This window comes from Macrotis lagotis, chromosome 6 (genome assembly GCF_037893015.1).
Source record: "Macrotis lagotis isolate mMagLag1 chromosome 6, bilby.v1.9.chrom.fasta, whole genome shotgun sequence".
Classification (NCBI taxonomy): domain Eukaryota; kingdom Metazoa; phylum Chordata; class Mammalia; order Peramelemorphia; family Peramelidae; genus Macrotis; species Macrotis lagotis.
In genome coordinates, this window is record NC_133663.1 from 189,190,076 (window position 1) to 189,216,888 (window position 26,813).

The 26,813-nt window shown below is 34.4% G+C and overlaps 1 protein-coding gene across 3 annotated transcripts in view; it reads right to left on the reverse strand.

Moving 5' to 3' along the window:
- The window catches only part of LOC141491322 (E3 SUMO-protein ligase RanBP2-like), a 69,167-nt gene that overhangs the window by 2,558 nt on the left and 39,796 nt on the right, over positions 1-26,813 (reverse strand). The window contains exons 16-28 of one of the 3 annotated variants that reach the window (XM_074192149.1): positions 25,960-26,139; positions 25,799-25,882; positions 24,671-24,809; positions 23,447-23,541; positions 18,457-22,867; positions 11,264-11,431; positions 10,573-10,665; positions 9,365-9,558; positions 8,277-8,478; positions 5,890-5,994; positions 5,277-5,422; positions 2,058-2,331; positions 1,612-1,946 (exon numbers count right to left, since the gene is read on the reverse strand). In XM_074192149.1, coding sequence (XP_074048250.1) covers positions 1,612-1,946; positions 2,058-2,331; positions 5,277-5,422; positions 5,890-5,994; positions 8,277-8,478; positions 9,365-9,558; positions 10,573-10,665; positions 11,264-11,431; positions 18,457-22,867; positions 23,447-23,541; positions 24,671-24,809; positions 25,799-25,882; positions 25,960-26,139 — 6,426 coding nt within the window. Of the gene's footprint in view, positions 1-1,611; positions 1,947-2,057; positions 2,332-5,276; positions 5,423-5,889; positions 5,995-8,276; positions 8,479-9,364; positions 9,562-10,572; positions 10,666-11,263; positions 11,432-15,889; positions 18,353-18,456; positions 22,868-23,446; positions 23,542-24,670; positions 24,810-25,798; positions 25,883-25,959; positions 26,140-26,813 lie in introns of those variants that run through there. The other 2 variants (XM_074192148.1, XM_074192151.1) reach the window with 2 other exon arrangements.

The following is a 26,813-nucleotide window of genomic DNA, read 5'->3' on the forward strand; positions in this document are numbered from 1 at the left end:
TTAAACCGTGGTGCTTGTCTATGTTTGAAGAAGAATACAAAACATCAGTGGGTGCCATGACAAGCACATAAATAGGATTTGTGTGAGATGCTACTGTGTTAAGTCACCAGTCTCACTTTCTCCTCCAGAACCATTTGGGTACAGGGGCCAAATATGAATCAAGATGAATGGAGATAGTCCTGGATAAGAAGCTTAAGTTGCTTGACCAAGGTCACAAAGCAAATGCCAAGTGCCTGAGGCCAGATTCAAATACAGGTCCCCCTGACTCCAAGAGCAGTGTTCTATCCACTGTCCACTAGCTATCCTACATTAAAACATAAATAGGAACTAAAATCTTGATTATTTTAAAGGTTTAATTACAAATGAAAACTTCAAAGAAGTTTGCCACAAGAGAAATCTCAGACATTATTTAATCCAACCCTTCATTTTTATAAATGTTACAAGGCACTAAGGAGAAAGAATATCAAAGGATTGTCATAAAGGCAGGGAGTGTCATAGCCAGAATTTGGGCCCTGGTGCTTTGACTTCAGAATCAATTCTTTTTCAATGTACCATGAGGTTACAAAGAAGCCAAGTACATAAAGGATTAAAAAAAGAGTGTAGATCTACAAATATATGTAGCCCAGAAGTTTAGGGAAACTCCCATAATCACCCAGAATTTTAGGTGAGATCCTCTGATTCTTATCTAGTAGTCTTTGTACTATGTTCAACTGCCTTTCCTAAGTTATCAAGTTATCAAGCTCAGTTATCAAGGGCCTAGAACTGGGGTTGAAACAGCAGGATTAAGTAAAAAAGAGATGACTAATTCACATAGTAAAAATTGACAATAGGCCCAAATTAATATACATTTAATAGTATGGGGTTCTTTTTAGAATAAGGCAAAATCACAATGAAATTTATGTAGAAAAAAAGATGTGGGCAAAATGGTCAAAAAGCACAACCAACAGTAAAACCCCAGACTTAAACCTAACAGATTAACAGAAAAAGAATAGAAACACCAGGGGCAACCAGGTGGTGCAGTGGATACAGCACTGGCCCTGGAGGAGGACCTAGATTTCAAATATGACTTCAGACACTTAATATTTACTAGCTGTATATGACTGTGGGCAATTACTTAAGTCCACTGTCTCACAAAAACAAACAAAAAAATATAAACACCAGATTTCCAACAAAATTTCTTCAAAAGATTTAGTTAACTAAAGAAAAATTTTGGGAAAGAATTAATTATTTAACAAATGCATTTAGAAAAATCAGTTGGTAGGGCGGCTAGGTGGCATAGTGGATAAAGCACCGTCCTTAGAGTCAGGACTACCTGTGTTCAAATCCAGTCTCAGACACTTAATAATTACCTAGCTGTGTGGCCTTGGGCAAGCCACTTAACCCCACTGGCTAGCAAAAACTAAAAAAAAAAAAAAAAAAACCCAAACCAGTTGGCAACCTAATAGAAAAGGAATTTAGACTTAGATCTTTATACCATATCATCCTACAAGAACATGAAATAATGTTACTTATCTCAATTGTGGGAGAAAGAGAAGTTTTGTACAATTTCTTATAATAAATAAATTTGTTCACTAAGTTTTTTATTTTAAAATAGTCTTGGCTCATACTTACATGGCAAACAAAATCTGGAATTACACGGTGAAAAATTGAGTTCTTATAACCAAAACCTCTTTCTCCTGTGCAGAGTGCCCTAAAGTTCTCAGCAGTTAGAGGCACAATGTTTGAGAAAAGTTCCATGGTAATACGTCCCAGATGTTCATCATCAGCAAATATTTCAAAAAATACCACAGGATTTGTTTCCTGTGACAACTCTGCTACAAGTGATACTTGTCCCTTCTGAAGCTTTGATAAATTATCCTGACATTCTTCAAATCTCTTTTTAAAAGAATCAGACATTTCTTTAGTTTTAAATCTGACTGCAAGTTGTTCAACTTTTGCTTCTCCATCTATAAGCCAAAAAAAAAAAAAAGACTTTTAATGGCACTGAATCTTATGAAGGTTTCCACAGCATATATAAGACTTGAATTCAAAAGAATACTAAGCTTACTGAAACTCACCTGCATAATCTGTAGCAGTCCAAACTAAAGCATTATTTGAAACATTTAAGGGTTTTAATTCCATTGCTTTGGTAATAACATGATTTGCACAAACTTTAAAGACTTGGTCTCTTCTCATAAGGATTCGATAATAGTTCTTCATTGTATGGAAAAGGATCTTTATCTCTCCAACTCCCCGTTCTTTCCACTGAACAACATCTCTGTCCCACCTATAAAGTTTGGCTCTTTCTTTAAACAAAATTTCTTCATCTTCTTCTCCTGATTTCACTTCCACCTAAAATAGATAAATGGAAAGGTCCTGAGGTCAAACTGTCTGCTGGGTTGAATGCCAGGTCTGTTATTACTAGTGATATGACTTTAGATTGAATGAACCACAATCTTGGGTGTGTATGTGTGTATCTGAGTCTGGTTTTGGATAGTGTGTGTGTGTCTGTCTGTCTGTCTCTGAGTCTGTTTTTGGATAATGGTTTTAAACCAGAACAGTATTTCAATAGTACCTATTACTGTTAGCAGTATGCTTCATTTGGCTAGCAACAAGCTCTCTTCTCATCTTTTGCTTTTTTCTTTTGCCCTTGGAAATTAAAAGCGTTCCATTTCAATAATCTGTATGCTCTACTCCTTTGGGAATAAAAAGTACCTTTGTATTGTATCTATTCTGCATGTGGAAAATCAGCTAATAGCTGAACTTGAACAAACTCTTAATTTGTTGACTAACATTTTCTTATGGTTTATGGTATATTATCTTGAGTTTAAAAAAACCATAAATTCAATATAATATGCTGTGATCTAGGAGGTTTTGTAATGTTTGTCCTTAATTCTTGAAAAAGACCAGGACATCAGGAAGATGATGCCATGACAAACACATGAATTGATTTAAATGAGAGAGTACTGTGCTAAGTCACTAGCCTCACTTTCTCCCCCAGGGTCATTTGGATCCAGTGGCCAGACATGAATTAGGACAACTGGAGATGGCTCTGGCCGTTAGTGAGGTAATCAAGGTTAAGTGACTTGCCCAAGGTCACACAGCTAGTAAGTGTCAAGTATCTGAGGATAATTTGAACTCTGCTCCACCTACACCAAGACCAATTGCTGTATCCACTGTGTCACCTAGCTGCCATTAAACAGGATGTTACTCAGCAAATAGTCATTAATTAATTAGTAGTCATTAATAGTCATTACTCAAAATAGTCCTTCTTAGTACTATCCTAGTCATTCCATTTTACATATAACATCTAATAAACATACCTATGTTAATATTTCTACAGATCACCTGAACTTTATGAACAAAAATATGAGAAAACATTAAGAATTTTATTTAAAACAATTTTTGTTGAATTACATAAATACTAAATTAATAACTCCAGAGTTTCAAATTCTGAAATTTTTTGAATGTATTTTCAGCAATAAGAAGAGATATTAGTCAGATTTATTTTAAGATATAACTTGCTAGGAAAATAGAAAGGAACATTACAGTAAGACAAAGGTCTGGGTTCAAATTCCGACTGTCACTTAAGAACAGAATCTTAAGAGTTGGAAAACTCTCAAAGATCATAGAAACCAACTTGTACTTGCAATGTCCCTGAAAAAGGGTCACACAGCTAGTCTGAAGGCCTCTAGTAAAGAACAGACCCACAATTTCCTACTATAGACTACTCTACTTTAGAAGAACTTATAATTGTTAGGTTCAATATAAAGAGAAAAACTTGCTAAGTTTTACCTATATCTAACTTCTGTCCATTGCTCCTAAGTTTATTTCGAAATTTATCTCTCTTCCACATCAGAACCAAATACGTGTTTCAGATCTTACTTTGCCCCCTCTACAAGCTGTCTTCCTGTTCTTGGTATGGTTAAGAATTTTTATAATGGGATTTACAGAATTTGAGGAAAGAGAAGAGGATAGAAGACTCTTATATTAGAAAACTAATAATGGCAAAAGATTAAAGACTATGAAGCTATAGTTGAGAAAAGATAAAGTTCTAACAAACACATGGAAAGCAATGTTTTGATAAAACAAGCCTATTTCCAAAAATATGCTAGGCAGTAAAAAAAAAAAAAGGGAATAGAAAAGAAGAAAAGAGAAGCAAAACAAAAGAGGAAAGGAAAAAAAGAAAAGAGTAAAAAAGTACTTTTCATTTTTAGGCTGTTTAAATTTTTTTAAATGTACATAATACGGATTGGGGCGGCTAGGTGGCACAGTAGATAGAGCACCGGCCCTGGAGTCAGGAGTACCTGAGTTCAAATCCAGCCTCAGACACTTAATAATCACCTAGCTATGTGGCCTTAGGCAAGTCACTTAACCCCATTTGCCTTGCAAAAAAAATCTAAAAATAAATAAAAATAAAAATTTTTTTTAAAAAAATGTACCTAAGACTAATGTATATTTTATTAAAAGAGTCCAGAAGAATTTATCAGGATTTCATTTAAAAGTAAGTAAATTTTAGTAACTTTTGTACTTATATTGATGGCTTAATGTAGGATTGTACAATCTTGCTTTTAAAAGTTTTTACTGAAACAACAGATAATACATTTCAATTTGCCATTTTAACAAGAGCTCTGTAGTAGCTCAGATCCATTTACTAAATCATTTAAATCCACAGGGGTCACATAAAATCATACTGCAAGCTGCATGCAGTCCATGGATCATCATTTTGAACACTCCTGGCTTAATATATTACAAAGAATAAACTAAAATAACAATTCATTCCTTCCCTTCAAAACCAAAGGATAAAAAGTCTGAAAAACTGCCTGTATAATGGATGCTATATTATAAACATAAGCTTGGGATAAGGTCCTTGTTCAACATCAGGGGCAACTAGATGACACAGGCCTGGGGTCCGGAGGGAGTTCATTTCCCTCAGGCACTAAATAATTGCCTAGTGGTGTGACCTTGGGATAGTCACTTAACCCTATTGCCTTAAAAAAATTTTTAAATGTCTGTAACAGATCATAAGCATAAAAGGCAGGTTTTTTGAAGGCTCAACATAAAGAGGCATTTTAAAAACTGAAATGAAGGTCAATGATATTCAGCAATTAAAGGTTTACAGAGGACAAGTCACTATCACGAGTCATCAATTACCTCATATTATTACCTATACTTTTATTACCTATCTCAAGTTATGAAGATCAGATGAATGTAAAGGGATTTGTAAAATTTAAAGTACTATAAAAATACATGTCATTATGTTACTGACATCTTGTTATTCAATAATTCTAATTTACCTCAGGTAAAGATACAATTGGTTCGAAATGTATATCTTCATTATGTACAACTTCTTCATCACTACCTTCTTCATCTTCTCCACCTTTACTTGCTGCTTGCTTCCCAAACACAGCTGCTCCAGTATTTGCCCACTGGAAATTTTTATCTGAAAAATAAATTGTAAAGCTATTTAGATATTCCTTATTGTAAATCATGAATTCTTTGACAAATTCTTTGATAAATGACAGCTATATGAAATTAAATCCTTTATGTTTATTAGACTACAATTTGAAATTCTTATTACTGAAAACCAATCTGAATTAAAGATATATAAACTGAAGCTAGGGCCTAGATGGGAAATTGTGGAACCAGGATAAGAAACGAGAATACTCCATATAACCCTCATTTTACTATTGGAAAAGCAATGCTGACATTAAAGCAATAAATCTCCAATTATCCCTTCCCAAAACAAAAATCAATAAAATCTTAACTAGAGAGAAAATATCCACTAGTTTAAAATACAACGCTTTATGATCATTAACTATGATTCTAGATTTCTGAAATTTTTGATCATTAAACAAAACTGTAACAGTCAATATATGAAATTAGTTGCAATCAGTCTCATTAACTTACCTTTTGAACCAAAAGCAAAATCCCCAGAATTACCAGAAGCCAAATCCGCAAATGATAATCCTGTACTAGTACCAAATCCAAATGACATTGTTCTGTTCTCTAATTCTAAATCAAAAATAAAATTAAAAAAATGAAAATCTTTCATAAAAGATTTATGACATTTTAGCTTCTTTATCAAAGACTGGTAGATAAAACAGCACCTCAGTTTCCAACTTTGTATATGACATCAATTGGACAGTAACATCAACTTTCTTATGTAAAGCATACCAAAAATAATTAGGCACCTATATTCATACAGAACTCTCAAAGCACTCTACAGGAGACATAGCTGGTTTTATTGTTTTTCTCTCCTTCTCTCTGTCTTCACCCCCCCCCCCACCTCCTCTGATTGAGGGTAATGGAAAAAAAAAGTAAATGAAGAAAATTAATGTAAAATATATGTGAAAGGTGGACTGGTGCTAGATGTGAAGGCTTTAAATAAACTAAAGTTTCTTGAGCAAAGAAGTAACAAAACACAATTTTTAGCAATTCTGTGATGGATGTAAGGAATTCAATTAAAATGTCAATATAAGAGTCAATATAATGAGAAGTGAAGAAAGTCTAAAAGTAGGGTGGTAGGCCCCTGAAGGAAGAGAAACAAAAGGATATTAACAAATGTAGCAGAGGAACAATTGTCAAGACATTTCAACTGAATGAATACTTGGAGGGAGGTGAAGGGAAGGTAATTTCAAGTTTGAGATCAGGAAGAAAATGGTACTCAACAGAAACAAGCAAGTTTGGAGAACTGAGAAGCTATGACTTTTTTTGATAATTTGAGCTTAAACTACCAATAAAATACTCAGTTGGAATTATCTGATAGGCATTTAATGATGTGGGATTGGAAGTTATAAGATTCAAATCAGACATTTCTATGTGAGAATCAAATGTATGGGGCAATGGGAGTTAATGAACCAACAGAGAAGAGGGCTTTAGGGATTAAGCATACATGGACGATTCAAGATGATGATCCAGGAAAATAAAGTGATAAATAAAAGCCAGACTGGAAGAAAATCAGTAAAGAAAGGGGGTATTAGCTCTTCTCAGGAGTTTAATAATCAAGGACAATACTAAAAGATTTGTGATGGAAAATGCTATACACATTCAGGAGTCTGAATGCAGAATGAAGCATACTATTTTTACTTTTTAAAATTTGTTTTATGTTTTTTCTCTTTTCTCATGACTTTTTCCCCCTTTAAATCTGATTCTTCTTTCACAATGAGTAATATGGAAATATGTTAAACAGGTATAACTTAGATTACAAGCTGTTAGGGAATGGGGGAAGGATGGGAAGGAAGTAGAAAAATATGAAACTCAAAAGGTTACAAAAAAGATGAAATGTTGAAAATTATCTCTACATGTAATAGATAAAATAAAACACTCAAAAAAAAAGAGAGATGGAGTATCAAGAAAGAAGGCACAGTGACTGTCAAATGCTACAGAAATATCAAGAATTGAGGCCATTGAATTTTGCTACTAATAGATGATTGGCATATGTTTTTAAAAAGCTATTTTATTTGAGTGGTGAGGTTAGAAGCCCAACTGCAATTAGTTGAGGAGTGGGAAAAACTGTAGACAGTTAAAGGCAGCTGTGATATCAGAAGATAAAATGAAGAAAACATGTAGAATTATTATAACTGCAATTATCTTCAAGGAATTGAAGAAGGGCTGTCATCTGTAAAACTTAGCCTCAGAAGACAGAACTGAAGACAATGGGGAAAAACTTCAGATAAGCAGAATAAGTCTAGAAAAATGTCCTTAACTAGAGTGATTCCAAAATAGAATATGGAATAGAAGTGTACTGAAGGTCTTCAAACAAAACTTGCTAAATATGATGTAAAGGAGATTCATTCATGTTCAGCTATGAGTTAGATTAGATTGACTGTGGTCACTTTCTAAGTCAAATTCTGTAATTTCAAAGGACAGCTCATAGGATCATAGATTTAGAACAAAAGGGGTCCTCAGAATCATCTGGTCCAACCCCCTCATTTTACAGATGAAGAAACTACCCAAGGTTTTTACCCATGATCACAAAGTTAGTCAGCAATAAAGGTGATATATGAACCCAGGACTTCTCTCACTCTAGTTAGTATCCTACTTAGTATTCTTTCTACTATATCATCTCATCTCACAAGTTTTCTAATCAACTTAGCTCAGTACTAAATATAATGAATTGTATTTCTAGTTAGTTACTTTATGAGCTTTTACACAATTTACATGATAGAACAATTTTATAAATTAGGAAAATTCATATAAATCTTTTCAAATGTACAAATATACTGAAGAGTCACTGAGTAAATATTTTCCTAAAAACATATCTATCCACAGGTAAAAGTCAGCAGAATTTTTACCTTGGCTTGTGGAATCTGCTTCATTTTCTTTTTTATTAGATAAATCTACAGGTTTGTCATTAGCCCCAGATGAACTGTGTGCAGAAGATTCAATAGTAGAATCAGGTTCTTCAGATTTACATATGAATGAAGTAGGAACTTTAGTCCCTGTAGCATATGCTGTATCAGTTGAGCTTGTGACCTCATTATCATCATATGATTTCTAAAAAACAAAATAAACTTGCTTTAATCAAACTCAGCTTAGAGACTAACATTTCTGATAACATGTCTTACTCTTTTCAACCCAACTTTTTTTTTTTTTTTTTTTAGTTTTCGTAAGGCAACGGGGTTAAGTAGCTTGCCCAAGGCCACATGGCTAGGTAATTATTAAGTGTCTGAGGCCGGATTTGAATTCAGGTACTCCTGACTCCAAGGCCAGTGCTCTATCCACTGCACCACCTAGCCACCCCAGATTAAAAATTCTTAAAAGAAATTACTTCTGCTTTAGTCAATACCTTCTTTAGAATAAAAATGCTAATTTATTTAAGAACTAAGACTTGAGAAGAATGCTTAGGGGGAGTTGTTGTCACTCCAAAGGTATACTCAAGAGAAAACAAGGAAAGGAAATGCAAAAAAAGAAAACATAAAGTGTTAGGTCCTGTTGCATATGGGAGCACAGTAAATTATCTTGTCCTTGAGCACTGGACCCTTATCTTAATAAGTGCCATGGGAGTGGGAGTGGATTAGAGACTGGAGAGGTATTTAAGCACTGGTATTTGGTTCAATAACAGGAGCACTTGTCTCCCTTGTCATCCCTGTCATCCTTGTCTCCTGCCCCTTCAACACTTGCCTGGGGAAGACTGAGGGAGTCCAGAAGGGACTCAACATAAGAGTCCAGGAAAGGGACTCAACAATAAAGAAAAAAGTATAACAGAAAAGGGATAAAGAATCAAAGAGGAGAATGAAAGGGAACCATATGAGGAAAATTTAAGTAGTTATATATCTATATATATATCTCAAATGAGACATCAAGTAAAAGTCAGTTTGGTTTTCCTTAATGCTACATGTACCAGATGTCAATTGCATAAGAAGAATAAAGAAATCCTTACTTTTGCTTCCTGAACTTTTTGAACCTCTGAGTTAAAGTCCTCTGGATGGCTACTATCCTCATCTGTATCACTGCAAACACCACAGAAAAAAGTAGGAGGAAGTTTTAGTGTTTCTGCTTTTGCTTTTTCTTCAGATGTTGGTTTCTTTTCCCAGACTATCACACATTCTTTATCATGGTCTGGAATAACTTCTCCTGCTGAACATACAACAAAAGCAACATAAATAAATTTATTAACAGAGAAGAAAAGACTTAAAGTCAAAGTATTTAAATATGGTAATATAAAAATTTATTTCATGAACCAACCCATAGTAATATGCCTCCAAATAGAAGTTTTATTAATTTTTTTAAATGTCTCTCAGGAAAAAGTTATTTACTAGAGTAAAATCAAATCTTGCCTCTTCTTCCTTATGGATATTTCCCTCTCTCTACATTTGCTTGTCCCCTCCTTTCTCTGCTACCTTTTCTATCTCTACAAAATCAACCTTCTCCATTAATTCTAAAAAATTCCTCTCCTTTCATCCTGTGATAAATAGAAAAAGAGGGAGGTTACAATTGTATACTGTAATGTTCAATTATCAACACACTGCAAAAAAAAACACATTTAATTCCTTTAAATTACACAAACTGTTTTAGCTATACCTAATAGGTAAAAATGTGATATACAATTACTGATAAATTCTAACTTAAAAAATGTTCAGCCTCAAGTAAATTATATGCTAGATTAACTCCTACTAGAGACATTAATTCAAGAGTATGGGATTCTTAGGCTCAGAAAATTTTTCTAAAGTTCCAGCAAAAGATCAAAAATTGGGAAAAAAAATGATACAAAAGCAAGTAAATAGAAAACTGAGAATAAAACTCAGAATCCATAAGTTGCTAGTTTCCTATAATCTTAGTATAATGATTTAAATACCTTAATTCTAATTCCATAAAGTATTTTTCACTCGAGCATAATTTGCAAGTTTTTTTGGTTCTAGCAATATTCATCTTATTTTATAATAGGTATAAAGTAACTATAATTTCTATTTACCATTTAAAGTCAACTTCACTAAAATTCACTATCAAAATAAAAACATTTGTACAATTTGAAGTCATAAATCTATCACAGTTTATATGTACCATTTTGGTTGATGATAAATAGGAACTATGAGATATATGAATCTACAGGATGTATAAATAATATAACCATTATTCTATATGGTTTACCTGTTACAAATTCTTGGGATCCTTTACATTCATCTGGGTCATCTGGATATAGTTTTCCATTAAGTTTCTTGACAGCTGATTCAAAATCTTCATCTTAAAGATATGATTGGTAACAGATAATTAAATATTGGAAATTTGGGAAGCAATATGTGATGATGAAAGGTAGGTAAAAATCCACTGAATTCAAGAATTATAAATAGAAGCCAGAGGCTAATGTGTGACCTAACAGATTATAATACTAGACTTGAGGCTAACAATGTCTATTCAAATCCTACCTTTGACATTTACTAGTTATTGAAAGAATAAGTTATTTACCATAAGCATCAAGCAACTCCTTAAGACAGATTGTAACCTTAACGGCAACAAACATATTTGTAGATATTACATAAAATATTCATGCTTTTAAATCTAGGCTAGATGGACTCTACGATCTTACAACTCCAAGATTCTATGATTCAAAGATTATTCTAACTCTACAAAACAAACTAAATAAGAGATTTCCCAAAAAGTCATAGGGCAGTTTTAAGCTACAATAGATTAGTTTAAAACTGCACTACAAATTTTGGAAAATCTTATATAAATCCTGGAAATACTCCAGTGAGGCATCTTAAATATTCATATTAATACCTAAATGTTCATTATACTTCTATAACATTTTAAAACAAGAGGGTGGGATGAGATGGGGTCTTACCATCATCTTCTTCCTCACTAATGTAATCTGGTCTATTCTTATAGCAGAAAAAAGTTGGAGGAAGTTTAAGATTAACAGCAAGGGCTTTTTGTTCAGGAGTAGGAATTAGTTCATACACAATGAGTACATCATCTGTGGAAAATTCTTCTGGTTCTTTCTTTATTTCAGCTACAAGAAATAAAGCAAAATTGCAAAGCCTAAGTTTTAAATAATACATCACTTTTCAAGCGTAAAATCAGAACTACAGAATAATTAAAACAATACGGATTACAAAAACATTACATTTTAATGTTCATGAAGTAATCATCTGATTTTTTATATTCTTTAAGATATATTGCTATCTTTCTTCATTAAATACAAGTTCATTTATACTTTTAAAGAATTATTTTCACTTATTTATGTAAAATAACACACATTAAACCAGTCTAAAAGGTCAAATGGAAAAAGCAGGCCAAAAGGTCATGAGGAGAAAGAATGCCTTAAAAAGCAAAATTGGGAAGATGGCTGCTTGAAAGCAGCATTGACTCTAGTCAAAATTTAGAGGGGGAGAACCAGCAGAAAGACTGAGTGATACATTTTCCCAGTCTAAGATAACTTAGAAGTTCCGCTGGAGAGGTGTTTCACTAGGACCAGGGGTTGGAAAAAAGCTGCGACCTCAGCGCAGCCCAGCCCATTCCAACACAGACATCACCAGCAACAGCTTGAAGGGGCAGTGAGAACTCTGCTACACCAGAAAGAGTGTGGTATGAGGAGCACTGGCTGCAGAATCTGAAGCAAGTATCTGGAGAAATCAGCCGGCATCCCCCTAAAGATGGTAAGGGAAGTCTGCAGAGATTTCTCTGCTCTCCCTCAGGGTAGGACTCTGCTGCTAGCCTACACTCAGATCCAGGTTGCTGTTAGAGCTTCCACACAAAGTAGTCAAGCAGGACCCCTCCTTAGCTCCAGGGCAGAGGGAAGTAAGGGGGCCATCTACATATCAAAGCACAGGCAAGAGAGCATAAGACCTGGGTGAAATAAAGGTCCCAGTGGGGTGTCTCCCCCCCCAAAAAAACCCCAAAGCCTTGGAAGTGCTGTAAATTAAGTCTTGGCTGAGGAAATGAGTAAACAAAAAAGAAGAATCTGACCATAGAGAATTACTTTAGTCCCATGGAAGATCAAAACACACTCAGATGTTGATTGAATTGAAGCTTCTGTATCCAAAACCTCCAAGAGAAATAGGAAATGGGCTCAGACTATGAATGGACAAAAAAAACTTTGAAAAGCAATTAAGGGAGGTGGAGGAAAAAATGGGAGGAAAAATGAAAGTAATGCAGAAAAATCATGAAAACCAAATCAAAAGCTTGGTGAAAGATATTCAAAAAACTTTGAAGAATATAATATGTTAAAAACCAGTTTAGGCCTAATGGAAAAAGCAAAACAAGGCAAATCAAAGAGAAGAATACCTTAAATAGCACAATTAGTCGGCTGAGAAAAGGAGATAAAAAAGTTCTCTGAAGAAAATAACTCCTTCAAATGCAGACTGGAACTAAAGGAAGCTGATGACTTTGTGATAAATCAGAAAGAAATAAAATTCTTCCAAAAAAGACAAAAATTAAAAGAAAATGTGAAATATCTCATTGGAAAAACAACCAACCTCAAAAACAGATCCAGGAGAAATAATTTAAAAATTATTGGGCCAACTGAAAGCCACAATCAGAAGAAGAGCCTAGATTTCATTTTGCAAGAAACAATATAGCAAAATTTGATGGAGATCCTACAAGCAGGGGGTAAAAATAGAAATTGAGGGAATTCACCAATCACATCCTGAAAGAGATGCCAAAAGAAAAACTTCCAGGAATATTATAGCCAAATTCCAAAACTCCCAAATCAAAGAGAAAAGTCTAAAAGCTGCCAGAAACAGATAATTCAATTACTGAGGCTCCACAGTCAGGATTACACAGGATCTGGCAGCATATACATTAAGGGCTTGTAGGGATTGGAATGATATTCTGGAAGACAGAACATCATGGTTTATAACTGAGAATAAACTACCCAGCAAAACTGAACATACCCTTTCAGGGGAAAAGATGGACTTTCCATGAAGCAGGGGACTTTCAAACTTTCCTACTGACACAACCAGAGCTGAACAGAAAGTTTGATCTCCAAGTACAGGACTCTAGTGAACCATAGAGGGAGTGGAAGAGAAGGGCTAACTATGAGGAACTTCATGATAATGAACTGTTTGTATTCCTGCATAGGAAGAAGATATTGATAACTCATATGAACTTTCTCATTTATAAGAGCTTTAGAAGGAGTATATATAGACAGGACATAGGAAGGAGCAGAAAATAATGGTATAATATAGTAAAAAGATGGAGTCAATGGGTAATAAAGGAAAGTACTGAGAGGAAGGGAAAGGAGATGAAGAAGAAGCTTAGAAATTTCATAGGAGAGTCAAGAAAAAACTTTTTCAATGGAATGTAAAAGGTGAAGGCAGGGGGGAATGAGTGAGGCTTCCTTCTCATCAGAAATGGCTCAGAGAGGAAATGACATACACACTTAATAGGGTGAGGAAATCTATCTTACCCTAGAGAAAAAATGAGAAGCAATGGAATGAGGGGGAATGGGGGGAGGGAAGGAGGGAATAGGTGATAGAAGAGAGGGAAGATTGAGGGAGAGGGTACTCAGATACAACATACTTTTGGCCAGGGCCAGGATGAAAGAAGAGAATAGAATAAATGAGAGTGGGGAGAAATAGAGTGAAGGTACAGCTAGTAATAGCAACTACGGGAAAAATATTGAAGCAACTTCTCTGGTGGACTTATGATAAAGAAGGCAATTCACCCCAGAGACAAAGCCATTGGAATCTGAATACAGACTGAAGTACATTTCTCTCTCTCTCTCTCTCTCTCTCTCTCTCTCTCTCTCTCTCTCTCTCTCTCTCTCTCTCTCTCTCTCTCTCCCCTAGAGGTTTCTCATCTTCTGGGGGAGGGGTATGTTTACTCTTATATCACATTCAATTTCGATCAATGTATTGTAAAGAAAAAATGTAAAGACTACCAGATAGCCTGGGGGGGGGGGCCCTGTATGTTTATTTTTACAATATTGAAAATAAAAAAAATTTAAATAAGACATTATAATCCAATTAAAGAACTTTTTTACATGTTAATAACTAGTAAACATTCATGCACATGCAACTGAAGAAATACTGTAAGTTAGGAAAACATAATATACAATTAGTTAATATAGTCTAAATAAAAAGTCAAATTTGATTTTCACTTACAGGGAAATCTCAGAAATCCCCTAAAAATGTTATGTGGTATTAGTTTAAAGTTCCTTATATGCTAGAGAAAGGTTTTAAAAATACACACACACACATACACACACACACAAACACACACACAGAGCATGTGAACACTCTTGTACACAAAAATCATTTCATACAATGTCCAACAAAGTATTAAAAAAATATCCCCTAAAATATTCATCTGAACTCTAATACTTTGCCTTTAGGCACAACTCTTGGCTAAAAAACATGCAAAAACTTTTGATCCCCAAATAACTGCTTGCTTGCAGGTGAATAGAGCTAAAAGGAGCTAGTCAAAATTTTTGGCTAAAGATATCAGTCATTTTATAAAACCAATTCATGCATGATGATCATTCGTCAGATGATTATAAATGAAATAAATTCCCCTTCTTCTTCCCTGATGTCTTTACAACTAGCATCCTCTTATCCTTACATTTAAGATTACTGATAATTTTAGGGTATAGTAATATAAAAACTAGAAGTGAGATCCTAGGTTCTGATCTTAGCTTTGTAATCTTTGAAAATCATTTCATTTTTTTCTAGAACTCAAGAATTTCCTCATTTTTAAGGTGAAGGCTTGTTTTAGAATGTAATCTAAACTAATCACAAGAGAATCTAAGCCCATTCCAAATTAAATGCTATGAATTATATGCCCCAAATTGATTCCTCTTGTTCCATTTCACTTAATAAGATAGGTCTTTTCAACAGCAAGGCTCTAGGATTTTTTTTTAATTTAAACTATTTACAGACCCAGTAGAGCTTAATAACGTAGGTAATTTCAAAAATTACTATGTGAGTTGGAACATAGAGAACCCTAGTAAATATTTATGTGGGTGGAGATACACAAGATCAATGTACAATACCCTAAAGAAATCTGTTTTATCAACAAAATAATTGAAAGTTTTGTTACATGAGTCACCTTTTACTTGCAACACCTAAAGATTGTTTCCTAAAACAGACATGCAATAACTATGTAATACAATATTCCTGATTATATTTTTCCTATTGTCCAGCACTCTCAATGGAACAAATGAACAAAGCACTGAAGTAAAGACAGTAGGTAGTAAAGGTCAAAATGAGTACAGAAGTGAAATGCAACATGGCAAAAAGTAGTGGCTGCTTAAAACTTAACTACCCTCAAAACAGAACAAGGCAATAAAAACAATCTGCAAGCATTTCAGTGTTAAACTACTATCAAAAGAGTCTTCTCCTAAACTAGCATTCTTTAACATGCATTTTTGTAAACTGTTAAAATACTTGATTTCATGAAGCAAAACTACTTTGTCAAAGGCTGTCAACTAAGAAAACTAAAGTCATCTCACACTGAGTGCACTTTATACCTTTGCTCTCAAGCTGTAAGGAAGGAGTACTGGTCCAAAAAGCCATTGGATTAGATTTAAAAAGACTAAAATTAAATCCTAGAAAATAAACAATGGTAAGGATTTGGATGTTTAGAGGGACAAAATTAAACTTGATTTATTTTTCTTTTCTCTCTTAAAAACACATCCTCCTTCCCCAACTCACCCCCCACAGGAAAATCACTAGTTCATAGGCCAATTCAGTACTACTTTGAAGACCAGATCCCAAAATAACTTAGGAATTAAACAGATAACATATCAGAGTTCCCACTAAATCACAATTTTAAGTATTATGACCATACCCCTGAAAGAAAATTACACCAGGTTAAAAAGAAAATGTCTATACTTTTTCAGTTGTACTTCAGAACTCTCCTGCAGTTAACTATTATGACCAAAATTTAAAGAGATCAATATTGGGAAGCACCCCACATTAACCCCAGAGTAAGCTTTTTAAGTATCCTCTAGACTTTTATGCTCTTTATTGTACCACAGATAAATCATTAAACCAGTTTAGCTACATTTTCTAGTTCATGAATTCTATATGTTAAGCAAACAATTAATATTCTCTAGTTACAGTATATCAGTGACAACACTGTCAGGATCTAATTCTGATGCTACCTTGGCAAGTCAGTCATTTAACCCCTGTGTGTCTCAGTTTCCTTATCTGAAAAATGAGGGGGGTAGGATTAGATAGTCTCTGGGATGCCTTTTTCAGTTCTAGATTTATGATATTATATGAATATTAAACTGAATGCTTAGCTAAAAAGAAAAGTTAATGTTGATTGTCAGAATATTACACATTGAATAGTAATTTTATTGCAAACAAATAATTTTTGCTTTGTGGAAAGCAGATCAGTTACTTGAATATCCTTATTTTAAAATAGCTGCTATCTTTTCCAAAGTATATAGCATAATTCATTTTTAAACACAAAAAACAACTTCTGCAAAAATTCACAACTTATTTCTTAAAGTTTATGGAAGGAATTCTTTCCGTTAACAAAATAAGTATTATTAGAGGGATGCAAAATTTGAGGACAAAGTTAAAACTATGGGAAAGTTGAGTGGTACAGAATAGAGTACTGGTGCTGGAGTCAAGAGGACCTGAGTTCAAATCCAGCTTCAGAAACTTGATATGTACTAGCTATGTGACCTTGGGCAAGTTACTTAACCCCACTGCCCCACCAAAACAAAAACAAAGTTAAAACTTGCTATAACAACCTACAAAATTACCTAGCAGCCATTTTCAAACAAAGGATATAACAATACATAAAGCCAAAAACATTTATATCTGATCTACTTTCAAAAGATTTTACCAAATGAGTCTTTAGTAAAATATTTTACTAACAACAAAATTATGGTAATTATGTGTAATTAACCTTCACTCAAATGACACTTCCCTTAATGACAGCAAATATAAAGTAAACGGGCCATTTAACCAACCTCTGTAGGAACTGCATGGAAAAAATACAAATTAAGAGCTGAAGTACTGAAAACTATCTTTTTGTGTGAAAGTTTGTCCTTTGTTCTCAAAGAGGAGTATGACATCAGGGAGGTGATGATATGACAAGCACATGAATTGGATTTGAGTGAAGGGCTTCTGTGCTAAGTCACCAGGCTCACTTTTTCCTCCAGCGCCATCTGGATCCAGTTGCCAGATATGAATCAGAACGACTGGAGATGGTCCTGGATGTGAGGCAATGGGGACAAGTGACTTGCCCAAGGTCACACAGCTACTGTCAAGTATCTGAGACTGGATTCAAACACCTCTCTTCCTTCCTTCAAGGCCAGCACACTATCCCCGGCACCACCTAGCTGTCATATATAGATGGAAGAGTGAATAGATAAACCAGGAAGATCTTGGTTTAAATCCTGTTTCAAACATGTTTTTCTATGGAAATGAGTATCTGTATTAAAATATTTTTCTATCTAAAGTACAGTTTTAGATAGATTAAATGTCAAAAATACTAAAAATGTGCAACATTTAAAAAAAATAGGCTTAACTTCTTTACAAGGAACCAAAATTTCTTCAGCCTACCCCCAAATCAAAGAGGAATTGTTTTCTGTCCAAAAATGTTCCTCATCCAAATAAGTTTAAGAAATTCTAATCTATGTTCCCTAATATAAGCTGTTTTGTGCACTATAACACAGATGACCAGATTTTCAATCAGGTATTTTTCAGATTCATCTACAATTCAACTATTATTCATTTAGATAAAAGTTCATTTAACTAGAATAAGCTCAAACTCAAATTCAATCACATCTAATGCAATATAATACAACTACAAGTCACAATTAAAGCAAAGCACCAAAAATTTTACTGTCTTCATAGGATGCAATGTTAAATAAAAGTAATGAAAGAAACTCTCCATATCTATGAGAATGAAACACTTTTTTAAATTAGTTTGCAGTGTTTGAGAAGCATTCTAAAAGTTATCTATAAAAGAATTTAAATTAACTTAGTTTCTTACTGTTATATTAACTATATATAAATCAAAGTAACCAGCAATACTTTCAAGTTTTTAAATGTGAAAAATTAACTAAGCACTTACCCTTTTCTAAAGTTTTAAATTCATAGTTAGTTGAAGGCTTTTCCTTTGGAAAGGGAGTCAAGGGTTTTTCTGCTTTGTTTTCTGCAAATGGCTTAATGGTCGAACACTTCTGTGCTTCACATTTACTAGGTTCCAATTTTTTTTCCATCTCACCTGATACATCTTCGCCACTTTTGTTTTTCAAAGGTGCATTAAAACTGAATCCAAATAAAGAGCCTGTAGCTGAGTTGTTGCCAAATGCAAATGGTTTTGATTTCTCACTACTAAAAATGCTTTTAACAGATTCAGAGCCAAATACAAACTTTGGAGGAGAAACAACCGCTTTTGTTGGTGTTTCAGAAGTGCTACTACATACTTCTCCAACTTCTAGATTTGTATCTGTTGTATCAGAACTCTGATTTAAATCTGTTCTCTCCCTTGTTGTTTCTTCTAATACGGCTACTGCAATCTTACCACATGGGAATTCTCGAGGAGTAGAAGCACGGGAAAAGTGTGGTGTTAGCAATATATCTTTTTCTTGGGCCTGTTTTGCTTCATCAAATATTTGTTTGAATGCATCTGCAATATCCTGCAATTTAAAACGGACAGCTAATTGTTCTACTTTTCTTTCTCCATCAGCAAAGTCATATGCAGTCCAAACCCAAACTCTTTCTGTTCCTTTCATATTTTGCAAAGTCATGTCTGGTGTTACTCTATGATTGGCACAAAGTTTTAATACTTGATCCCTTCGCATCACTATTCGCACATGTTTATTATCATAATTCTGCAAAATCTTTATATCACCTATCCCTCTTTCCTTCCACTGGCAAGAATCTTTGTCATATCTGTAGAGTTTGGCTCGATGACTGAAGATAACTTGTTCATTTTCCTCACCACTGGACACTTCTACCAAATCAGGTAATGGTACGACTGGCTCAAAGTACTGTCCATCTTTCTCTTCTTCTTGGGTAACATCAGATTCTTCATCAGTGCCAACAGAAGTCCTACTCTGATTCAACTTGGCAGGGGATTTGGATGGACTCAAAGCAGATTTAAAACTGAAATTAAATCCTGTTGTTGAATCACCAAAGCGGAAGAGATTTTTCCTCACAGGACTATTTGATAACGGAGATGCATATACTGAACTACTACTTACACTATCATCCAAAGCATCTTCTCTTAAGTCATAATTATCCCACTCCAAAGAAGGTCCAGTGGTTTCAGCATGTGGTTTTCCTGTTAAGTCAGAAGAACTGACTGCTAAACTCGAACTGTTATTCTCTTCCTCAGTGAGCTTTTTGTCATTTGTCAAAAATGTTTTGAGATCTTTCAGCCCACTTTTCATTTCTTCAGCTCTCTGTATTAATTTAGCAGCTCTACCAGTATCAACAAGTTTATGAGGTGTTTGAAGAGGTATATCTAGTAAAAGTCTCTGACATTCTTCAAATTTCTGTTTGAATTCTTCAGCGAGCTCTGCTGTTTTAAACTTAGCTGCCAATTGTTCCAGTTTAGCATCTCCATCAGAAAAATCACTGGCAAGCCACATCCATGCTCTGTCTGAACCAGATAAAGGTTTCAGATTCATAGTAGTAGTGATCCAATGATTAGCACATACTTTTAATACCTGTTCTCGTCGCATCAGCATTCTTAGTTTGCCATTGACTTCATTTTTAAGAATCTTTAAATTTCCTAAGCCCCTTTCTTTCCACTGACTTATCTCTGCATCAAATCTAAATAATTTCACCCTTTGTGAATATAGAACTTTTTCATCTTCTTCTCCTGTAACAAGCTCTACTTTTTCAGGCATCTGAACTACAGGTTCAAAATGAATATCATCATTGTCCTCAGTCTTATATGCATCATCATCTTTCTCAAGGTCTGATGGTGTATTGGCCTTGGAAGACATTTTAGCACTCTGTGATGAAAAAAGTTTTTCACCTGCACCTGAAAATCCTTTAAAATTTGGATCTTTCTTGCCAAACTGAAATCCTTCTCCTGACTTTGCAAGGTCAGCAAAAGTGAAATTGCTACTGCTATGTCCAAAAACCGAATCACTATTATTTTGCTTGTTATTAGTATCATGAGACTTGAAAGCAGCATCTCCTTCAATAGATTTCTCATTACTCTTTTGATCACCAGATTCCTGTATGCCAAATTTAAATCCACCAGCAGGTGTAGGTATTGTAAAACTTAATCCTTCTTTTGTAGGCTTATTAGCTTCTACACTTGAGGGTACTTGAAATGTGAAGGAAGGTGAGCTCCCTTGCTCAACATGACCAAATTTAAAACCCTGTTCTGCATTGCCAAATTTAAAAGCTTTTTCTGAAAAGCCAGTTGCCATCTGACTCCCAGAAGGTTCAGATAATTTACTTTTGAAACCAAATGTAAAATCTGAAGAAGCTTCTGAAACAGGTTTATTGACTGGATTTGGTGCTTCACAGGCTACACATTTCAAGGAAGAGCTTTCATTTTGTACTAAGCAAACACTACAATCCCACTGTCCTTCCTTTTTAGCAAACAATCCCTCAAATCCACCCTTAGTAGACTTGCTGGTCTCTGAAACATTAAACTTCAAAGCAGTAGGTGCTGATATCGTGAAACTGAGTTGACTTTGTGAATTTGGATTCTGACAAGCAACACATTTTTTAACATTTCCTTCATTCTGTACCAGACACACACTACAATTCCACTGTCCATCCTTTTTAGGAAAGAGAGTTCCCAAATCACTGGTAATAGGCTTAGCAATATCTCCCTGGCCAAATTTGAAGGTAGTTTGTTGACTAAAGGAAGGAACACTTTTATTTGTTGTGTTTGTATTCTGGCAAGCTATACACTTTGTTGCCATTGGTTCATTCCTCACTAAACACACATTGCAATCCCAGTGACCCTCTTTCTTAGCAAACATTGATCCAAATCCTTCTTGAGTCTTTTCTGGGCCAGACTTAAAATTAAAAGCTGGAGTGGTTTCAACTAATGGTGGGCCCAAAAGCTCCTTACTGTTTGGGTTTAGGTTTTTGCAAGATACACATTTCTTTGATGTTGCAACATTCTTTACTGAACAACTGCTACACTCCCATAGCCCATCTTTCTTTGAAATTTGGAAACCAAAATTAGAATGTCCAGGGTCAGATTTTGCAGTATCTTTGCTATCCTGACTCTTGCTGTCTTTCATAACCCTAACACTTTGATTTGCTGTGGAAATATTTGGTACTGCAGCTCTTAAGATTCCCTGGGCTTCTTCAAACTTGCGTTTGAAAAGAGTTGCCTCCTCTGGAGTTTTAAACTTAATAGCAAGTTGCTCTGGCTTTGCTGATTCATCCGCATAGTCGAGAGCATGCCATACAAATGATTTATCTGAGCCAGCATTTGGTGTCAGCTTCATATCTGGATTTATATAATGATTTGCACAGATTTTTAATACTTGTTCTCGTCTCATGAGAAGACGAATTTTGCCAGATATTTTATGCCTCAGTATCTTCACATTGCCAATTCCTCGTTCCTTCCATTCTTTGGATTCTGCATCAAAGCGGAACAATTTTGCACGATTACAAAAGAATTCTTCTTCATCTTCCTCACCAGTTTTCACTTCTATTTTATCAGGAAGTGGCACTACTGGTTCAAAATGAGGGCCATCATCATCATCATCTCCATGGGTACTTCCTCCATCTGTTTCGTGACTTTTATTTGCTAAGTCAGGAGTTGGTGTTCCAAATACCGTTTTGCCTGGACTTTGGAAAGTAAACATGTCATCATTACGACCAAAACCAGAATTTTTACACTGATTTTGTCCCATGCTTTCTGTAAATGAAACATTAGAAATATTTTTGTTACCAAAACTGAATGTATTTCTTGGTGCAACTGGCTGATTAGGAATTGGTTTTGTTCCGTTATAGCCATCATCATGTGAAGGTTTATCCGAAGTTAGGAGACCTAGGAGGCTCTCACTGTTGCTGAAAGCTGCAGGAGGAGGGTGTCCCACAACTTCAGGTGATGAAAATGTAAAATCACCATCATTAGATTTAAAATTGGAGTTAAATTTAAAGGTAGTTGGCTGTGTTACTTGTGCTGATGTTGTTAAAGGCTGCCTTACCCCTTCACCTGGCATAGGCTGTCCAAAGTTAGATTTCCCAAATTCTATAACCCTGGATTCTGCAGATTTTGAAGAATGAGATACAACTGGAGGTTTTGTGAAATAACCTGGTTCAGGCAATGGTGGATTTGTGCTTGGCTGTTGGACATTGTAATTAAAGTAATCATCTCCTCGTGGTGAAAGAATTCCAGTTGCAGGAGAATCAAAACGCAATGGAGGACCATACATTTCTTGAGAGAACATACAGGCAGGTGGATTTTGCACTGGAGGTGTATGCATTTGTTGTGGATAAGCATAAATATGCTGCTGAGGTGTAAGTCGGTTCATGCCATAAACTGGAGCCTAAAAATATTAAAAATAATGAGTGGATTTTCTTATACATATTCAAAGCATCTAATTTCCTGGCCCCTCCCAAACTATTTTTAACAACTCTTAAAGGAGAGTCATTTAGAGCCTGTGGAAGTGAAGTGATGCCATGAAAGTTTACCTCACTCCACCTCAAGTGGGGACCCCAAAGGAGATCTATATTGCTCTTCAGCAAATATATGATCAAATGATCTTGTACCATATTATAAAACTATGAAAATCTGCTTCCTGTCATTATTTTTACATGCATACAAAGACAATAAAACAAATTTCCAAGTTAACAGGAACTTATCACAGTAATGACTGGGAGAAGTATAATAAAGACTCTTCCTTCTTTCCCCTCAATATGGGTAGAATACAAACTTGTACATCTACTACAAGTGTTATAAAGGAGACATTTCACAATATAAAAATTTTTAACCTGGAAAAATTTTAAATATACTGTCAAGTTTCAGTACTGTATGATCTCTTAAATTCTGTAAAGGTCCAAACCTGAAGAGGAAAAATTGGGAGTATTTATAAAATATTCTGTTACATTATAAAATATTTTGTTACCTTAGTCGGTGTAACATTAGCTGCTGTTCTGAGAAGATACTGGGAATTGTATGCTGGTGACTGACTGTAATACCCTGAAGGGCCAGTAGTTGCAACTGAAAAAGAGAAAAACATTCTGTTCAAGTTCAACAGTACAAGTGAGCTTTAAATCTTCATGGATGAATGCTTATTTCCATATAACACATCTAAAAGCATTGGGCCAGTCTGAACAATTAATTGTAATGTGATAAAATTCTCTGCCTCAGCTGGCATCTTTTAAATGCTGGTCTTATCTACTTCCTACAAAGTTGTCCAAAAGTAATACAAAAAGAACTTTAGAAAATATAATATACTCTCTATACAAATCTAAGAAATTACTTAAAATACTTCAAGGTTTGAACACCTTTTTGGACTCTATAGTCTATGTCATCTACTATCAATGATGAGACTTAAAAGCTTTTTCCTCCTTCCTAATTTATTTACAGTTATGACTGCAGCCTCCAAAAAGTTGTATCTTTTTAGCATAAACAGTCAAGTTCCCTAGATGCATACTTAAAAGAAATCTATGATTAATCTCTTTTCAAGGAGTATTTTTAAATTTGTATTTGGAAAAATAATAAAAAATAATCTATTGCAACTTAAGCACATGCAATGACCAGAATATTCTGAAATTATATATATCACTTCATATACAGATATTCTATTCCTATTCCAATTACAAATCTTGTTATTTGTTCTCCTTTTTCTGAGTACACTATCTTCAAGTGTCCAGGAAAGTTACTATAGCCATTGACTATGGTACTTCAGCTGAAACAATTCTTTCTATTTGTACCCTCCCTCATAGAACCTATAACTAAATAATTCCTTTCATTTTGAGATTCTGGTATCCTTTTCTTCTCAAAAGTTCTTTTCTCTAATCCCCATTTAAAAAGCAAAAAAATAAATATTTTTTAAAAAATCAGTTTCATCTCTACTTCTGTCAGCATGAAATTCCATGCCTATCATTTTTCCAATCAGCAGAAAACATTTTGACATAGTATATTTCCAGGAGAGAATTTTGTAACTTTGTAATGAAAGTTCCATCACAGCACAAGATACAAACATTCTTCTGATAACGTGGGCAGGTACAGAAGTCTTAATAAGCTAGTAAATATAAAGCAAAATTGCCTTCTAAATTTAAAATAGAGAGCAAACAGTCAAAAGATTTTTTAATTTAAAAAGCATTAAATACTTAACTCATTTTACCTGTTAGTGGAGCTCCGTGGTAATTTTGTGATCCCTGATACCCATCAGGCACTGAATCAGTTCCATAGGCTTCTGCAGGCCAACGATGAGGGGACATAGTAGAATTACTACTGTTTAACTTCAACTCATGCATTTCTTGCTATTAAAAAAAAAATTCAATCTGAATTAGTTCTATGGTAGTCACTAAAAATATTTATTAAAATTATCAGAATATGAGTAAGTCAGAGACTTAAAAGTCATCAAATGTCCATATCTATTGACTAATATTATTTTTGAAGGGCTCTGTATGTCAAAAATTGATTTATACCAGAAAGTGATACACTCCACTTTATTTAAAAAGTTATGTTTTTGTTATGGAAATTTTCCAGAGAAAATTTAGAGTTTAAATCATAAAAGGATTCTGAATACAGAACAAAGCATACAATGTTCACTTTCTAAAAACTTCCTGTATTTCTCAGGTATTTCCCCCTTAGTTATAGTTCTTTCACAGCTTGACTAACAGAAATGTTAAATGTAATTTTATATGTATAATCTGTATCAGATTGTTTGCTGTTTTGGGGAAGGGGCTGAGAAAGAAGGGGAGTGTAAAAATGTGGAACTCAAAAGCTGGCAAAAGGATTAATGTCAAAAAATATCTTTGTGATAAAAAATAAAAGAATGAAAGAACAAATAAATAGATAAATGGGAGGGGGGTGTGTAATATGTTTTTAAGAGTCAAGTTAAAAGGCTTCAAGTGCTGATGGTGGGGGTTACTGTTCCACAGACAGTCTGGTAGTATAGTGGACAGAACACTAGACCAGGAGTCTAGAACTGATATCCTGCTTCAGTCACTTACTAGCTATAAGACGCTGAGAAAATCATTTGGTTTCTCTCAGACTATTTCCTCAACTATAAATGGAGATAATAATGATATCTATTTCACAAGATTGTTGAGAAAAAATGAGATAACATATATAAGTTCTTTGCAATCCTTAAATGATCTCAGACACTTAATACTTACTTAGTTGTGTGACCTTGGGCAAGTCACAACACCACTGCCATGTCAAAAGAAAAAAAAAAAAATAAACACACAGAGTATATGATTAGATTCCTATGCCAAAAGCATTTCAAGAAAACTTAGCAATTTACCTTAATGGCTTCTACTTGTTGGCAAATCATTTTCAATAAAGAATTTTGATCTTCAGCCCATCGAGGAGGAGTTTTAGGAGAAAACTTTAAAAAAAACAACAACAAAGATTTAGAGAGATCATACATTATTCAATCTGAGACACTTTTTGTTTTGTACATACCTTGTAACTTTTACTTGGTGACAAAGAAAATTTGGTTGGAGATGGTGTAGAATGTTTCATATCAGAGTCTATATTCCGGGGTGAACCATTTTTACAATGAGGACCTCCTTCACTATATTCCTCAAGTTCTTGCATTACTGAATTAAGCATCTCTTTTACAGATTCCATAGGAACTGGAAGCTGAAAATTAAATGCATAAATCAATAGCTTAAGTCAAAAAATATGCCAAAGGAAAGACTGCTATATGCATTAAACAAAAATTTAATTATCTTGTGATGTATAAATATCTATAAATTATGTAGTTTTACATTTTTCATTCTAATATTTTGAAATGATAGCAGTTGTTAAGATGCCTCTGAAGTCCTTTACATCTCTAAATCTATACTCCTGCTTCAAGTCAACTCTAATAACTATAGAAACAGAATAATGACACTGAAAAAATAAAAATATCATTACATAAATAACTAGGGAACTAGATAGCAAATACAGAAGATAGAGTGCTGAACTGGAATCAGGCCTCAGATACTAGCTGTGTGACTCTGGGCATGAACTACTCCAACAACTTTGCCAAGAAAACCTCAAACAGGGTCACAAAGAGTCAGATATAACTGAAACAACTGCAGGACAAGAAAAGATAATTAGATGCTCATCAAGTCTAACTCCCTCATTTTATAGTTGAGGAAAATGATACTCAGAAAATGAAGAGGCAACATAAAGCTAAAAAAGAGGAATGCATTATGAGTCAGAAGACCTGTTACAAATCTCAGCTCTGCCATTTATCTATCACCTGTGCTTCTTTATAAAAGACACTCAAGGGGTGGCTAGGTGGCACAGTGGAAAAACCTAAAAAAAAA